The sequence below is a fragment of the Orbicella franksi genome, chromosome 3, assembly GCF_964199315.1.
Source record: "Orbicella franksi chromosome 3, jaOrbFran1.1, whole genome shotgun sequence".
Classification (NCBI taxonomy): Eukaryota; Metazoa; Cnidaria; class Anthozoa; order Scleractinia; family Merulinidae; genus Orbicella; species Orbicella franksi.
Window position 1 is genome coordinate 30,222,348 of NC_138147.1, and position 18,865 is coordinate 30,241,212.

General features: G+C 40.2%; 1 protein-coding gene across 3 annotated transcripts; it reads left to right on the top strand.

The window, feature by feature from the left end:
- The first annotated feature begins 9,730 nt into the window (after nucleotides 1-9,730).
- LOC145481915 (uncharacterized) lies at nucleotides 9,731-17,234 on the top strand. 3 transcript variants are annotated; one of them, XM_081460483.1, is made up of 3 exons: nucleotides 9,731-9,925; nucleotides 10,368-11,920; nucleotides 15,739-17,234. In XM_081460483.1, exon 3 carries the CDS (start codon nucleotides 15,742-15,744, stop codon nucleotides 16,366-16,368), a length of 627 nt encoding a protein of 208 aa, XP_081316609.1. In that variant the 5' UTR covers nucleotides 9,731-9,925; nucleotides 10,368-11,920; nucleotides 15,739-15,741; the 3' UTR covers nucleotides 16,369-17,234. The 3 variants fall into 3 exon arrangements, with proteins under 3 accessions (XP_081316609.1, XP_081316610.1, XP_081316608.1); XM_081460484.1 differs by having other exon boundaries at nucleotides 9,731-9,921; XM_081460482.1 differs by lacking the exons at nucleotides 9,731-9,925; nucleotides 10,368-11,920 and adding an exon at nucleotides 11,943-13,365 and having other exon boundaries at nucleotides 15,739-17,233.
- Nucleotides 17,235-18,865: the final 1,631 nt, after the last annotated feature.

Sequence of the window (18,865 nt, forward strand, 5' to 3'; positions counted from 1 at the left end):
AAAATACCAAAATGATCAAGTTTGAGGTCCCTGGGATTAAAGAGTAAGTTTAAACGACGGTTTGAATTGTCGGAAATCTTAGAGGATTTGTGTGGAAAATGTTACTGGACAGCCAGGCTTTGCTCTCGAACAAATTTTTCCATACAAATCTTCTTATTTTTTAAAATATTCAGACCGTCATAAAATCTCATTCTTTAATGACGGGGGCCTCAAACTTGACCATTTTGATATTTCGACATGCTTTTTTCTATTTCTGGCATTCGTTAAGTTATAGCCCATAATTTTATGAAAAGTAGGTCACGTGGTGGCTTAGCTGCAAAGGGCATATTGTCTCTCTAGACGGCTTTTTATGACAACTTCGGGTTCAGCCCCTGGGTTCAGCACATCGCCCTTTACGCTACATAACGAGCCAGACGTTCTTAGCAACCAAAAAACAGACCTGGGATCCCGTGGAGATGTAGAAATTTTAGTCCTACATCTCCACGGGATATCCAGTGGCTTACAACATTCCAGTGTAATCATATCCCTGTCGGTGATCGTTTATGTTCCACAAAACGCGTCAAGTTTTGCACGAATGTGTCATAATCCTAAAGTGTGAAATTATATTTACTGTAAGACAATTCCATCGTGTCAGAAAGATACAAAACATTTTAATAGTCGGCGATACGGGAAAAGAAAAAATAACGTTGAAACAATGTGTTTTCTAGGTTGGGGCGCAAACGCCAGTTTAAAACTTAGAATTTTTGATACATTTCTTACTCTTGTAAAGCTACGGAGCACGTATAGATGAAATGTTTTCGCTAATCTCAGTTATCACTGTTATTCAGTAAGCGAAGTGACTATGCGCAGCAGCCCAGAAATGCCCGAGAGTCAGAAATGTTCTCAGATTTTCCGCGGAAAGCCTGATTGAAACCTGTTTAGGGTATTCTTTGTATACATGTTTGTTGCTTAGCGATTCCAAAAATAATCTGAATTTTCTAGTATTCGAATTCGAAGATCATGTACACCGACACTTTGAAAATCAGTTAATGTTATGGGCAGTCAGGAAATCATCTCAAAAATTATGTCAAAGCTCTCAAGAGCGATAGAAATCTCGAGTACATGATGTAATTCTTTTCGAGAAATGCCGAGCGATTCTGGAAAGAGCACGACGGAAAAATCACTATCACGATTTTGTTACATATCCCGAAGTACTCAGCAACTGTACTGCATGGACTTCAGCTTGGATGAACCAGAAAGGATATGTAACATGTTCCTATAATGTCACGCACGACGGAAAAAATAACTATGACGATTTTGTTACATATCCCGAAGCGCTCAGCAACGGTATTGCATGGACTTCAGCCTGGATGAACCAGAAAGGATATGTAACATGTTCCTATAATGTCACGCACGACGGAAAAATAACTATGGCGATTTTGTTACATATCCCGAAGCACTCAGCAACTGTATTGCATGGACTTCAGCCTGGATGAACCAGAAAGGATATGTAACATGTTCCTATAATTTCACGCACGACAGAAAAAACTATGGCGATTTTGTTACATATCCCGAAGCGCTCAGCAACTGTATTGCATGGACTTCAGCCTGGGTGAACCAGAAAAGGATATGTAACATTTTCCTATAATGTCATGCACGACGGTAAAATAACTATGACGATTTTGTTATATACCCCGAAGCACTCAGCAACTGTATTGCATGGACTTCAGCATGGGTGAACCAGAAAAGGATATGTAACATGTTCCTATAACGTCACGCACGACGGAAAAATAACTATGACGATTTTGTTACATATCCCGAAGCATTCAGCAACTGTATTGCATGGACGTCAGCCTGGATGAACCAGAAAGGATATGTAACATGTTCCTGTAATGTCATGCACGACGGAAAAATCAATATCACGATTTTGTTACATATCCCGAAGTACTCAGCAACTGTATTGCATGGACTTCAGCCTGGGTGAACCAGAAAAGGATAAGTAACAGATTCCTATAATGTCACGTACGACGGAAAAATCAATATCACGATTTTGTTACATATCCCGAAGCACTCAGCAACTGTATTGCATGGACTTCAGCCTGGATGAACCAGAAAGGATATGTAACATGTTCCTATAATTTCACGCACGACAGAAAAAACTATGGCGATTTTGTTACATATCCCGAAGCGCTCAGCAACTGTATTGCATGGACTTCAGCCTGGGTGAACCAGAAAAGGATATGTAACATTTTCCTATAATGTCATGCACGACGGTAAAATAACTATGACGATTTTGTTATATACCCCGAAGCACTCAGCAACTGTATTGCATGGACTTCAGCATGGGTGAACCAGAAAAGGATATGTAACATGTTCCTATAACGTCACGCACGACGGAAAAATAACTATGACGATTTTGTTACATATCCCGAAGCACTCAGCAACTGTATTGCATGGACGTCAGCCTGGATGAACCAGAAAGGATATGTAACATGTTCCTGTAATGTCATGCACGACGGAAAAATCAATATCACGATTTTGTTACATATCCCGAAGTACTCAGCAACTGTATTGCATGGACTTCAGCCTGGGTGAACCAGAAAAGGATAAGTAACAGATTCCTATAATGTCACGTACGACGGAAAAATCAATATCACGATTTTGTTACATATCCCGAAGCACTCAGCAACTGTATTGCATGGACTTCAGCCTGGATGAACCAGAAAGGATATGTAACATGTTCCTATAATTTCACGCACGACAGAAAAAACTATGGCGATTTTGTTACATATCCCGAAGCGCTCAGCAACTGTATTGCATGGACTTCAGCCTGGGTGAACCAGAAAAGGATATGTAACATTTTCCTATAATGTCATGCACGACGGTAAAATAACTATGACGATTTTGTTATATACCCCGAAGCACTCAGCAACTGTATTGCATGGACTTCAGCATGGGTGAACCAGAAAAGGATATGTAACATGTTCCTATAACGTCACGCACGACGGAAAAATAACTATGACGATTTTGTTACATATCCCGAAGCACTCAGCAACTGTATTGCATGGACGTCAGCCTGGATGAACCAGAAAGGATATGTAACATGTTCCTGTAATGTCATGCACGACGGAAAAATCAATATCACGATTTTGTTACATATCCCGAAGTACTCAGCAACTGTATTGCATGGACTTCAGCCTGGGTGAACCAGAAAAGGATAAGTAACAGATTCCTATAATGTCACGTACGACGGAAAAATCAATATCACGATTTTGTTACATATCCCGAAGCACTCAGCAACGGTATTGCATGGACTTCAGCATGGGTGAACCAGAAAAGGATGTGTAACATTTTCCTATAATGTCATGCACGACGGTAAAATAACTATGACGATTTTGTTATATATCCCGAAGCACTCAGCAACGGTATTGCATGGACTTCAGCCTGGGTGAACCAGAAAAGGATATGTAACATGTTCCTATAATGTCATGCACGACGGAAAAATCAATACCACGATTTTGTTACATATCCCGAAGTACTCAGCAACTGTATTGCATGGACTTCAGCATGGGTGAACCAGAAAAGGATATGTAACATGTTCCTATAACGTCACGCACGACGGAAAAATAACTATGACGATTTTGTTACATATCCCGAAGTACTCAGCAACTGTATTGCATGGACTTCAGCCTGGGTGAACCAGAAAAGGATATGTAACATTTTCCCATAATGTCACGAACGACGGAAAAATAACTATGACGATTTTGTTACATATCCCGAAGCGCTCAGCAACTGTATTGCATGGACTTCAGCCTGGGTGAACCAGAAAAAGATATGTAACATGTTCCTATAATGTCACGCACGACGGAAAAATAACTATCACGATTTTGTTACATATCCCGAAGCGCTCAGCAACTGTATTCTTGGTTTTCACCAGTCATGTGATCAAAACTAAAAATCGTAACCATTCAATAAATAAATTCAAGAATCTAGGATATGATAGATGATTGCTATATAAACAACCTCGCCAAGAATCAGGTTTCTGCTGTTGTTCATTCGCCCGTTATTCGCAGAAGCGTGTCATCCAAATTTATAGCGGAGCTCCGGCGGCCCGAAGGGCCGCCAAGCGGAGCCCCATACTCATATAGGAGAGAAAAGGAAACCCATGAGTTGATTTTCTCATGGTCATCATGGCTAGCGGTATTGCTCGTGGGCGCGTACGCACGACGGCGACGACGACGGAGTCGCGCAACATGGCCGCCATACTCCAAATAATAGGTTGACAGAGACATGCAGTCTTGGTTTACCGTGTACTTCTTTGATATTGGACATCCATGTTATGATCAATTGACACCTGTCAAAACAAGGTATCCGCTGACCAGTATTACGTGACCATATCGCGGGCTCAAGTTTACAGCTTATCGAGGTCGCGTGGTTTTTTGAAGTTGACCGCTGACCAAGTGCTGGTTTTCGATTGGATTGCGGGCTCATCTCAGGTTAACTTGTTGAAAACAGGGCAGGATTGTTCGGAAGCTGGTTAACGCTAACCAAGGATTAAAAGTTAACCGAATTATAACTTTTTTTTCTATACAAATGTTTTTTGGCTGCTTTGTTTTGTGTATACAGTGATTATTAAAGCTCAAAACAGAAGGCCAAACAATATACAGAGAACCGCGCCGCAAAGCTACAAAACTGAAATCAAAATTCTACCTTTCTCCTGGGTTATTTGACTCTGAACAACGCGGCCCAGGAGCTACGCTTTTAGGCTGGCCTAAATCTATATATTAGAGCTTTGTATGGAGACGCCATGTTTGTACCCTTCGGAGGGGCACAAACATGGCGACCGTAAAATAACAAAAACATCCGTCCTTGAGTTTTGCTATTGAAACGAACATTTTTACTCTAGTGCTCCGACACATTGAAATAAATGCTTCTTCTAGTGCAAGCACCGTTTATTTAACAAAAACTAAAGCGATAACTCGTCTTTTGACCTACGCGACAGTCTTTTCTGGCCGCCATTTTCATGTCACGCAACGCAAAAGCTTGGAGTGCTCTGTTACAAAAAGAAGAACTCTGTCGAGCTAAAACATTGTCAAACGTCACGTTCCTACAGGGTCTTTTATCTGATGAAACTAAAACCTCAAAAGGAAGGATAATTTCTAATTTTGGAATATGACTACGTCACATGAAAACCAAGAATTGCATGGACTTCAGCATGGGTGAACCAGAAAAGGATATGTAACATGTTCCTATAATGTCATGCACGACGGAAAAATAACTATGACGATTTTGTTACATATCCCGAAATATTCAGCAACTGTATTGCATGGACTTCAGCCTGGATGAACCAGAAAGGATATGTGACATGTTCGTATGATATGAACGAGCGAGGGAAAATGACGATTTTGTTGTTGTTTTTGTTTCCTATAGTGTCACGCATTACTGAAAAATAATGTGGTTTTTGTAAAATATCCTGTAGCACTCGGTAACGTAGAAATACTGCGAGGACATTTGCGTGGGAAATCCAGAGCGGATTTATAATGTGTGGCTGCATGGTGATTTTACTATACATCTGGATTTGTCTTTCAGAAAACTAGTGTACCATGGACTTCAGTCTAGGGTCTAACCCACGAATGAAAATAGTGATTTAACATTTTAGTAGCTATCTAGACCCCATACAATCTAAAAGCATGACAATGGGTGTAAGTTATGATATAAATAGAATATTAATCGGAAGACTTAACTTGGTGCGTTTGACTTGTTGAGTTTTGAAGCTGTTGTCTTGATTCGATGCTCTGGGAGGTTGGTCACGGGCAGCGCAAGCTGAAAACACTTTCTGGTTCTCTCCGTCGTTCTTGGGTGAATGAATTCACGTATAAATCAATTGTGGCTGGCGATTTCGTTTGATTTTCAACAACTGTTTTATGGTTTAAGCGAAAACCAATCCAAATGTATAGTCAGGGCAGCTCCTTTGTTTCCCTTCCCGTGAAAAGAAAACCCACGCGCCTTCTTTAACTCCTCAAGGCAAATTCGATTGGAAACTGGCTCAATTTCGCACAAATGCGTCAGAGAGACACCATATCTTCTAACTCAGAGGCACATCTCGTTTTGTGTCCGTTTTTAACGACCGATGACGGGTTCATTCGAAGTCGAAGTCTTTTTTTTTATATATGACCGCGCAATATTCCCGCGTTATAAAAATTTATTTTAAAACATCAATTATGTGGCCAGATCATATCTGAAAATAACCAGGTTAATTTTGTACACAATCTCACTGAAAGCAATTATCACTAACCACAATAGAACCGCAAAAGTCTTGCGATGACAGCAACCTAACAGATAAATGACATCACCCCATAGCAACCGGACCTGGCGAATTTTTGAGCTTCCGGTTAGCTCTGGCTCGTGATGTGACATGCCTTCCTCTCGTGGTGCATACTGTTTCTCTAAGTGGGTGTATGTTCGCCTCATGTACAGTCCGTAGCTAGTCATTCGGATGGATGAATGCCTGTCTCTATTACAGTAGTTATTTATCTCTCTAGAAGGACAGATGCCAACCTCGGGTGCATCTCATCGTCCTTATAGATAGACATGCATGCCCTCGTCGAGGCAGTCAACCGTCCTTCTAAGAGGGCGAGTGCCTATGTTTGTACTTGAATCAGACCACAACAGCTGGGAATTATGAGGATTTATTTTTACACTCCTTCTGTCTAGAAGTATATAGTCAAACTGAAAGAAACAAATTACAATTACTTTGAGGCTCCGTGCCGTAATTGTCGTAATGAATGAGTTGCCAGTAATCGGATACCCGTGTTTGCGAAAAGAACTCTGGGATCGTCAGGGGGCAAACATTGCAAGTCGCTAGAAGGAAATGTATGGCGAAAAGTTGTTTCGACGCCCAAAAACATGGTTTTGGGGAAAGACCAACGATTTTTCGCCGTTGTTTTATCGCAAATGGATTTTGGCAATGTTGATACATGGAAAATGTAAGTTTTTGTTTGAATAACCGTGAAATAAGTGATAAAATTTACCGATAAACTCCCTTTTGCTTGCGTAAGGTTTATTGTGAAATACATTGAAGAGAATATTGAAAATTTCAATACATGCCTGATCTCAAGAGGCTACCCGGAGCAAATGGTAGAAAAGACCCTCCGAGAAGTTAAATATTAAGACAGAAAAGAAGCTCTAAAACAGAAATCGAAAATTGCAGAAGGAACTACTACCCTTTGTGTCGGGCAATTTCACTCAACCGTCAATACCAAACTTCGGAAAGCATAATCACGCACAAACGACACTTTCAAATACAACTACTCAGAGATATATTCAAGAGTAACCCTTGATCTGTTGTAGAAAAGGAAAATCACTGAAATACGTGCTTGTAAAAGCAAAACAAAGGCTTTGAGCAACACAGTAGCCACACAGCATGAGTCGCGCGGACTCGTTTGTCATTAAATCAACCCCAGACAGTACAGTGATCGCCACCGGGCTTATTTCCAGTTTTATTTGTACGACTGAGCTTTCAAATAAGCCAAAAGTAGCCTGTACACAAGTTGAAAGGCTTTACTGGGTTACTTCCTCTCGATTTATACCTAATTAATTTTGTAATATTTTCAGACCATTACGTGATGTAAATTTCACAATGAACCTCACGCAAGCAACGGAGTTTATCGGTAGATTTTGTCACATATTTCACAGTTATTCAAAGAAACACTTACATATTCCACATATCAACATTGTCCAAATCCATTTGTGATAAAAACGACGGCGGAAAAACGTTGATCTCTCTCAAAAATCGTTTTCTTGTACCTCGAAACAACTTTTCGCCATAAATTTCCTTCTAGCGACTAGCAATGTTTGCCCCCTGACGATCCCAGAGTTCTTCGCGCAAACACGGGTATCCGATTACTGGCAACTCATTCATTGTCCTCGAACTAATACAAACTGAAAATATGTTATAATTCTACTTACAATTCTTGTAATCCTTTCCCGTCCGTAAACCTTGCGTTTAGGTTATGATTCTTTCTCTGTACGAACTTAGCGTCTCTCAACGAAATAGCGTCCCCTCTGCGAGATTCGAACCGCGTGATCCCTTTTATAGAGGTATGTCCCTAGGGACCTTACATACCCACGCAAGGACTTAAGATAACTTCGTGTTCGTGCAAAACAGCCTATTCCTAGGCACCAGCCATTATCTCAGTTCAACGATGGGTGATTGTACCTGTCGGGTGCATGCATGTGAAATCGTCTTTAGCTATAAACGAATTCCTATAAGCAGGCATGCCTGGTGTGCCATGAATTGTATTTTGGGATGGGCGGATGACTACCTCAGGTGCAGTCTGTCGTCTTTCGGGATGGTCCAAATGCTATTAGACAATTGTGTGGAGGGATACCTTTTGAGATACCTAGGGTGCAGTCCACAGTTTTTTTAAGATTAAGGAGTGCCTACTTTGAGTACAGCCCATTGCCACTTTGTATAGATGGTCACTTACCTCCAAAGGGCGCATATCCCATTGTATAAGGAAAATGGCTGATATCTACCCTTATTACGGGCCGCGAGTCTAAAGAGAAAGAAGAATATCTCGAAAGCCGTCACCTGCCTCTCGAGATAGACTTTAATGCCTTATGATCACGATCATATATAAACTAAGCTAAAACCTCTTTTAAGAGATGTCAGTAATACCCATACCTACCTAGTGATGTGGCTGTGACACTCGTCCCCAATTTGAGTCTGTAAATAGTATGGCCTTTAATTTTAAGCCTCATTGGCTCATAGCTTCTGGCGCTTAACTACAGTTTGACCCAGTTTCTGTAGCCCACTCTTCTGGGCTGTGGATCGCAGGTTGCTCCCCGGCCAAGGATTCTGTCAGTTATTAATTAGCGTTTACCCCAACAATTCCCCTGTACGTAGAGGTACGGTGAGAGTAGTGTCTTGCCCAAGAACACACTGATCACAGTGAACCCGGCCAGGACTCGAACCCGGACCATGCGATTCAGAGTACAGCACATGCACTAAGAGTTATTCCACTGGGTCTACCCATTGCGATATGTTTCAAGACAAGCTAAAAACTAAATCCCGTAGGCTACTATTTCTGATCATTTTAGTTCGATGTAGAAAGTAAGAGGGGTTACAAAACAAGTCTAGAAAGGAATTCCGTAACCGAAATTTAATAATTCATTCACGACGGTTTTACCTCTTCATCTCTATATCTCCTTCAATGTTTTGGGGTTCTCTTGGCAACTACAAGTAATTTCTTTCACAACAGATATCACTTTGACTCGGACAGTTCAATTTTTTTCTGTAGTTCACATAAATCAGTTCTTTCACATGTTCTGATGACTGCCGTAGCGGAAACAAAAAACGGCGAGACCGCAAATAAATTTAACTCCGTAGGTTGGTCTGCTCCCACTTAATGCGTTTATAGGTATATTCAGCACTCGTCATTCCAACAGTGAGATTGAAAAAAAAAACGACTTAGGATTCTCTCTTTTTGATCACCGGTGCATAACTCTACAGTTCTGTTAAAAGCTTTTAACCGTTGCTTCATTGTTAGTATTGCAGCATTACAGTGCTATTAGCTTTGAAGGCAATCAACTAGTCAATGCTAAGTCAAAGCTGTCATACTGATCACGTGAATCCATAAAGTTGATCAGTGTCACCAACAATAACAGTTGATTGCTTTACCCATGAATGAGTTCTTTAATTAGAACGCTTCAGCGACATCGATCAAATGTAAATAACGCTTCGCTATTAGTAAAGTGCAGAGTCGCCACTGGAGGCAATTGTTTGTTATAGGGGGAACATTAACACTCTTCGAGCTCACTTTAGTTTATGGTGGTTCGCGGAAGTAGCTAAGGTGGAAGGTAAGAAGGCAAATGGGAACTCCGCCCTAGATCTTGGCTGCTTAATCGTTGACCCAAAGCCGTAGAAGCTGAAGCAATTCAGTAGGTAGTTATCCATGTTATGTAGTCGATATTAACATGCGGCCTTCAGCGTTTTTCATCTTGGGTTGGTTTATAATAGAATATCTAGTACTCTTCGCAACTGTCTTGAAGACCCAGTGAACGTTTACCTGATACAGGGAACATAAAACTGTGAAACTGTGGTTAAACATGTCACTTTTTCTTGCCTGCCTTCCACTATTTAAGCTGTTGAAACTGCACTGATGTTACGATTTAACGCCATGCAAATAACCTTTGCTGTTTATGTTGTTGGTTAATTAATGTATAATACCTTTGAAGGAATCAGGGCAAATCTGATTTATTACGTGGCTGTTGCTAGCTAGGTCTCTTTCGGCAGTGTACCATTTCTTGGTGTTATTGGTCACAGTTACTCCAGCGTCGATATTATTACGCTACTAGAGTAACGTGCCTTCTTGTTTCAATTTCAGAACCTTTAATTTCATGCATGGATCAGCAGAATTTCATCTATATCGTTTTAGCTGTGTCAGTGGTGGGTTGCGCTTGTCAACTCATTCTTTGCTCTACAGTTATTTATCTTCTTGTGCACCTTAAGCGAGTTCAAAAGAAAGTCCAGCGTCTTTCTTTGAGGGAGAACAGTTCTTGTAACCTTAGTAGCAACGAATCTTTACGCTTGACAGAACTGCATCTACTTCCCCTCCGGACGCAGCATGCACCAGGTGAATCCATCACTGTGTTACATCGCAATCCGCATCCTTCATTACCAGCACAGTTTAAAACTACAGCAGGAAACCTAAGACGAGATAATTTAGGTGAAGGTACAGAGAAGAACAGCAACCTGGAAGCAAACAACGAAGGATTTGATGCTTAGTTCACTGTGTCGACTGTGAACGCCAAGAGGCCTGAACAGATGAATGAATTCTGTACTCGTCGTTTTCAGGAGCTATCAGTACTAAAACTAAACAAAGTAAACAGAGGTAGTTCCGACAGCCATAAGAGTCTCGTAAAAAGAGTTTAAAAACTACGCTTGTAAGCATAACTGGCACAAGATTGGTTACATGTGAGATAAGATTACAAGCAAATGGTGGTATACATGCATGCGTTCGCTGAGGTCATGCTTGGCTTAGTCAGTTTACCCTTAATCGAGCATTTAGAGGCCATCGAAAACCGAATGACTAAAAAGCGGGATTGTCAGTATTGCTTTCAGTGTCAGTTGGGAGTTCAACCAATGGTCTATGGCCGTGCTGGACATATTTTTTCATGCCTAACCCCTCATAGAATACCCTGTATATAGGAAAGCTGTGCAATTATCTCTATTTAGTAACTCATGGAAATGAATGACTCGAAAGAAGAAGGTACTTTTTCGGACAAAACAATGAGCAAAGTCCCCCCCTAAATGTCATTAATTAGATAACATTTCGATTTCCAAAGACCTCATTTGCACTGCGAAAGTAAATGTACTTGGATTGCGATCCTATAATTAATTCTAACGAGCAGTGCTTTCCTGAGTTTTTGCAAGTCTTACAAGAGAGCTCCAATTAGTTATCAGTACAGCAAATATGCAAGCTCAGCAGTAATGCCGGGATTATTCCGAGTTCGTTTGCTATTTTTACTGTGCCCACTAAAACACAACATAGATGAAATAAGTTTCTAGTAAAATATTAACTCATGGTACTAAGAATGATGCGCTATTAAGGGACGCCGGATAACATTTAGTGAAATTCCTTTTCTTCGACTAAATTGGTTTTAATTAAATGACATCATTTCGAGATTTCGTCTGGTTTCACTTTCAAAGAGCATCATCAATATTCTTATATCACTGTACTTAACCCATATTCAGAGTCACGTTTCGTCAGTTTAAATATTTATGAACCAGCTCATTACTAAAAAGGAAGAATTCGACGCATTCCGGCTCAGGATCATATCGAGTGAAGTTTATGAGATAGAAAGAGAAGCATCTCTTTCAAAGTAGCCTGAATCATTGTCATGACCGTAGTCTCATAATTTGCAACTGAAGACAAGGGTATGTTGTAAAAATAGTTAATCACTGATCTTGTTATCTTCCCTTTTTGTGTTGCTTTGAATATACATCCTGTTTACCACATGCAAACTTGAGTTCTCCAGCTTGCAGAGACATATCCCGTGATGCATGACTCAGTCATTTTTCCAATATTTATTTCCTTGTAAAACCAAACAAGTCATTCTACAAGTCACTTCATGTGGCCACAATGGTTCAGGTAACAACAATTGTGATAAAACAAAAATGAAATATTTAAATGTGTATTATACGACTGAGATGTTTTCGCATATTTTATGGCTTTGTATTAAACACTCAAACTGCGTAAATTTCCTAACATCTTCAATTGTCAGTTCTCGGCCTCAGTCACGGTATGGTCTGTCAGGTACAAGACACTCCGATGTCCAACAAGCCATTTCAGAAGTCTGTGGCAGCTGTTATCGCTGACAATTCATTTTGAAGACAAACACACGCAAATGCGAAAACAAGCTCTCCGTTTCATATCCGTTTCAGCACAAGGTCAAAATGGGGGTAAACCCCTCTTGACAGTTTCGTTCTAATGGATCAAAATACCTTTCTTCGTGTTTTGTCAAAGCATGTTTTCGCCACACATAAAATGATCAGAAACGATACAAAATACAATGCGCTGAGGAGCTGTGGTTAGATCGACTAGTTTTAAAATTTTATTCAGGTATTGGGCTGCGGAAACACAGGGCTATTTTAGACCTTCCGGCCATTCAAGGCTTATTGTATGGATAACATTAACAGTCTCCCGTTACGTCCGTGAAGAATTTGCCAAATTTTATCGTGTTTAATTTTGGAAAAAAACCTAGAAAAAATAAAGATTTCGAGAGTAGAAGACAACAATGCAAGAATAGATTGCAGATTTAGTAGTATTCTTCCACCACAGCGAGAAAAGCCTCAATATTTCAAAATACTTCCTTTTGAATCTAATTGAATTGCAAAGATGCTCGCTCTTGCGTAACTGACAAAATTGAAATGCTCGTGTCAAAGGGTTATTCCCGTCACAATCTTTGGATTTTGCGACAACAAAGGAGGCACGATCTCGAAAGAGCTGCTACGTTTGCAAAAGTTAGCGCTCAAAAACAGGGAGAAAACTTGATAACTGACTCGCTGAGTTCAGAAAGAACGCTGTCTTCTGCATAATCGCTGTTTGGGACAGTCAACCGACGAACACTCATCGCTGCCTCGGTAAATCGGCGGAAGGCAGGATCGGCTCGAATCGCATCCTAGCTTCAGACAGTTCAGGCGATATTCAAGCCAGGCTTGTACCAGCCGTAGCTAAGGTTCTCGAGAGTTTTTAAACCACCTGTTTGAAGCTTCTTCGAATTTACTCTTCGCACGAGCGCTACGCGGGGAAACCAGGGCCGGTTACTTTACAAGGTCCACAGCACATTGAGTGACTCGCTGATCCTGATCACTTGCACAAGGTACTAAACAAATTTTAATATTCAAGGCAGGAGATCCGTGCATTACGCTCCTTATTTTCTTCTATACATTTTATCTACCAGACCAGATTGGCACGCCAAATTACCTATATCGTATGTATTGCCTTACTTCCTCAAGGAGCTCGTATCTTACCGAAGGTGTTTCCGCAGCGCGGTCTTATATTATTGTTGTTTTATTTTTTAAGTAACGTATTGCTTGTGTAAAGATTTCACCGCGGCGGGATATGTTGCATGGTTGCACGTTTCTACTGAAAAGCGTTTCTGACAGTCAAAAAGAGGCCTTGAAATTCCTTTTTAAGATACAAATCGCCAAAACCCCTCACATTTCTTAAGTGCGCTAGTCACATGGGCAAAGACAGCGATTAGTGACTTTCAGACACTTAGCGATTTGCATCAACATGCATAGATAGGAAGCCTTTCAATTCGGTAGGTAAAACGAAGTAGTAGCGAAACGTTTTTATAATTACATTTCCTCTTTTAAAACTAGCATTATTCCGCAATTTCGTTGTTTGGTAAAATTTCCTTAAAAAGGTGCTTCTGGAACGGAGTAAGAATTTCAAGAGCGCGTCGGGACTTAGATCAATGGATCATTACTACTTAATAATTAAGAACCGCCATTCTTGATTCTTTGATGCGACTCCCAATAGCCAGTTTGTATTATAAGGGGGTTTGCGATGATCTTATATTTCATTTTATATGGCTATCGGTTAAGAATTCCACCGGACATAGCTTCAATTGGATAAAACAATCTTTTTGTGAAGCACTTTCATTCAGCGACTTCTGAAACAACATTCTTATTATGTTTGGAATTCGCGCGGATAAAGCCATTCTCCGCTATTCCGGTCGCTAAGATATTGCCTTCATTTGCACTTTCCAGTCGAATTAAGGTGACAGCGACTCTTTTTTTAAACTTTTTACGACATCATGTTCCAATTTGAGTAATGCTGTCAACTGAATTACAATGCGTGAATTAACTGGTGACTTCAAAGAGACTATTTTTTAATGAATTAGTTCAGTGTGCTTGAGGTGATTAGCACAAATTGCATAGCTTCTCGCTTGGTATACGGAAATGAACTTTGCTTCGTTCCTGCAGTGGGGCTGATAAAATTAAAACTTCTCTTTTATATGTAGTGCTAAACTCAGTACGTTAGGTTACGAAAATCCATGACACGATCACTTTATGGAAAACGTCTTCATAAAACGTTAAATTCTCCCAGGAAAGTCAAGTAAGGAGAACTAAAACCAAACCTCCTTTGGGTTTTTTTTAAACTAATACCCCTTCAAGTAAGTGGAGTTCAAAAATATTATTTCCTTGCTATAATTATCACCAAAACTCTCCCATCACCGGAAGTATTCAAGAACGGCATCGGAGGTATTCAAGAATGGGAAATTAATCTAAACCTGATAACAAACGGAGAAAATTGAAGCGGAAAACAGGAAAAAGAATATAATTACAAGATTTTCTGGAAGAAAAAGAGAGCGCGTTCTTCATCCGATCCAGTGTTATTTTGGAGGGAAAAAGCGCCGTCCTGATTTTAAACGCAAGATACCCCAAAACGGAATGTCTTGGTAGCGAAAACCACCTCTTTAAAGATTGGCGACATCATATTTGACCATGAGAAAATGGCATAACTTTCCTGAAATACTGACTCGATATCGTCGATCACTTTGCTCAGTAAAAGGTGTAAAACGTTTTTTGTTGAATACTTGTTATTTCGCGAAAACGTTCCTTCGAATCTTGTCGGAATGGGGGTCGAAGCGTTTCTATTTACTCTCTCTAAGAAACAACGACAACAACGCTTAGAATAACAACAGCAATAAAAATGCTAAGTCATAATTATAATCCCAAGTCTGCTCAGTCTCTCACGCACATTAGCTGGAGGACCGAAAACTGACTACGAAGGTCCATACTGATATTGCAAGAAATCAAAAGCGGCACTGCATCTAGAGAAGCATAAAAGTAGTAATACAAATTATATTTGTGTACGTCTTTCTTTTATATCCATGCTGTAACATACAAAAGAACAATAGAAAACAAATATTGCTCAAGGGTAAAATTGATCCGCAAAATATGCCTGGCTATATTGCTTAAAGGAGCAATGTCACGCTTTGCGCATATTGAAAAGTTTAGCCTAAAATTTTCAAGTTCGTCGTTTGCAATCCGTGTTAATCTTCTCCATCCTCGACGTCCCTGCTCCTTTATAGTTTATTATTTTCTTTTTTGTGTTTTTCTATCTTAGTTAACTACTATTTTCAGGTGTTCTTCACTGAATTTAAAGGTCATTTTGCTAGTGGCAGAAATAACTCAAAATGCAATGAAAGAGCTCTTAATGAACGGGCAATTTTTCGTTTCAGCTCATGAACCTGACAGAGATCCTGACAGCGGTAGTGTGCGGCTGCTGTGGTCTCCTCTGCATTGTCGTGCTGTATCTGTGTGTCGTGGTGAGGAGAATTCGTCGGGAGTTGAATGAGCTCTCAAGAGACCAAAGCCCTCTTTACACCGATGCCAACGACAACGCCGGGAAAACAATCAAAGATGAAGACGTGAACAAAAAAAGAAGCTCCTCGGCCGGGCGTTACGCCATAGACCCTTGTGCAGGCAGGCTACTGAACAGGCCGGGATCTATTGCACGACTGGAACCGGACGAGACTGTCACGGTACTCGAGCGCACAAGACCTAATAAAGAGATTCCTGATACTGGCACAGCGAGCACCTCTCAAGAAGCTGGCCCCAGCAAAGAGGGGATCGCGTTACAGTTCGACAACGCAGCTTACGAGCCCGACGGTTTGCGGGACCATTCCAGCCGCGAAAGTTCCGGTGAATATCGACACACCAACGACGAATGCGAAGATGAACAGCCAGTATACGAAAACACTAACGAGCCGATAGATGAGCCAGTGTACCAGAACAGAGGTGACCTTGCCACTTTCAATAACCCAGAAAGGCCTAGATTACACACGATGGATATCATGGAAATTGCCTAGTCTCAGAAACCCTGAGATTGATCAACTTATAAATAGAGATGTCGGTGTTTCATTGAACAATGCATCACAGAAAGGAACTGGGCATCTACTGCTACTTAAGGATTTCCGCATAATATTCACTGAGTCATTGCTCGCTTGTATGTTGCAAAACGTTTCTTGTTTGAAGTGCAAGAGAGAAACGAGAACAGTTTTCTTGTTTTATCACAGGTTTCTGTACAGGTTGAGTCTCATGAACAGCAACATTTTGTTGGAACCACTCGCTCTTTCACAAATCTGATTTTTTCGTTCGTGGTTAATTAATTAATAGTAATAATAATAATAATAATAATAATAATAATAATAATAACAATTATAATAATATTTCAATTATTCGCTCGTAGACAATGATCTTTATATTGAAATATATCTGTTGATATTTGTTTTAAAATGTAGTTTTCTATCTCTCTGCCCATACTAAACGAGGGCGAAAAAGTCAAAGTGTTTAATATACATTTTCCGCCTAAATTGCGCGTGTATTAAGTCTGTTATGCCAGATAAACCATAAAAACCCTATTGTAAATATGTACGTAGTTTGGAAAATTATTTTTGTGACGTAGTCGATGATTGGAACAATAATATAGAAATATATTGCAAGAATTGTGTCATAAGTATTTTTATACTGAATAACACTTTTGCTTGAAAATTGTATGCTTTTATCTGGTCATACTAAGAATAAACGCGCCAAAATCAAAATTCACTGAACCGTTTTTCCTGATCATGCACTTGTCAGATAAAGGTTAATTCACGCACTGCGATTTGTAGGCGCGTTTTGGGTTGGTCCAAATAACCAGCCCGATTTTAAAATGAAGCAAAGAAAAAAAGAAAAAAAAAAAAACGTAGTGGGTAAATTGGAAATTGGCTTGTTAAAATGAGCCAACTCATGGAACAATTATTGATCGAAGCTTACAGACAGACACAAGGGGGAACGGTGCAATGAGGTTAACCCAATGTGAAGCACCAACCCGTGAGACGAGGCCAGACCAACGCAAACCATGGGACCTTCGTGCCCTACTCTTTGCGATAGGTGTGTGTGTTCTTTAACGTCCCTTGCTGACCACGTAACGCTGAAGAGCCAGGAAACGGGGCCTACGGTTAACCTACAAATTATCTTAATCCACTTAAGCAATACCGGCTTCAATTTCTTTCGACGCTCGGGTTTATCGGGATAGTTCAGTTCACCAGATCGGCAATGATTATCATACAGATCAAATATAATGACTACTTTGTCTGTTTACGCGGAGATATCGCCATGTTGCGTTCAGATGTAGCTTATTGTCGAGTCGGAAAGAAAAGGCGTTCTGGGGTGCTTACCATTTACAAACGAAAGCCATCCGATTAGAAATTTCAGGCATAAACCTTAAACAATTGAATGCCACGCTGTGGGAGAGGGAATCGCTATAAAGTATATCCACATCAGCTAGAAAAACTTAAAAGGGCAGAAAAATAGCATCAACTCAAATCACAGCCCATGTTTTCTGATGCTTCCCAAACGGAATGGCGCGAACCATTTGATTTTGCCCCTGGAATTTCCGGTTTTCCCATGTAAATGGCAAGTACCCCTGACGTCAGATGAATCAGGGATACTGCAACACGTTTCGAGAGTAACTGCTCCCCTCGAAAGTACAGATAAAATTCCATGATTGTACGCAATTTTAGAAACTATCCGACGCTCCCAAAGTAACGCTCCTCTAGGAGATATGAACTCCAACGTCATTTACTTGTTATGAGATGCAAATAACAGATAAAACAAGGCGAACCAAATCTAATATTTTGGTAGATGACCCACATTACAAAGGAAATATATGCTCTCTTTGGTGAAACATAAATGCTCTTCTTCAATATGTATCATGTTCTTGTCTCTATAAACCGAGAACAGTTTCTTTTTCTTAAGATGGATCAGCCCAAATTTAGTGCAGGTTTCCGCATCGGCTATAAGTAAAAATCACTCGAAAGCTATACTTGTTATGACCCTCCAAAAGAAGTGATATAAAAAAGCTTCTTATTCCGAAAGTACCGAGACCGCCACTTTCGAAACAAACAACATAGAAGGGGAAGTATTTTACATAATAATAGTTACGTAACTTTTGGTCCCACCGAGAACTAAGCATGACTTGGCCAAGGTCAACAAGATTGCTAACATCCAATCGCAAATAACAATCCTTGGAGAAATGTTAAACCACTTAGTTACAGACCAACAGGTGACAGAAAAGATTCGTCTGAGCTAACCTTGACTACTGAATAGCCTTCGATCACACGATAGGCACGTGACAAACTAATGATAACAGTGTAGTTATGCCCAATGCAAATTTAGCTTCCTTAACAATAGTGTTCTTGTGTTGAGTGTCAATTCGCTTATAGAATTCTCAGAGCGTACTTCTGGTAAACGACTGTTCCAATTTAGCTTCGTGGAAAGAATTGCTAGTCAAAGGATAAGTTTATTTGGAAAAAAGGCGTCGCC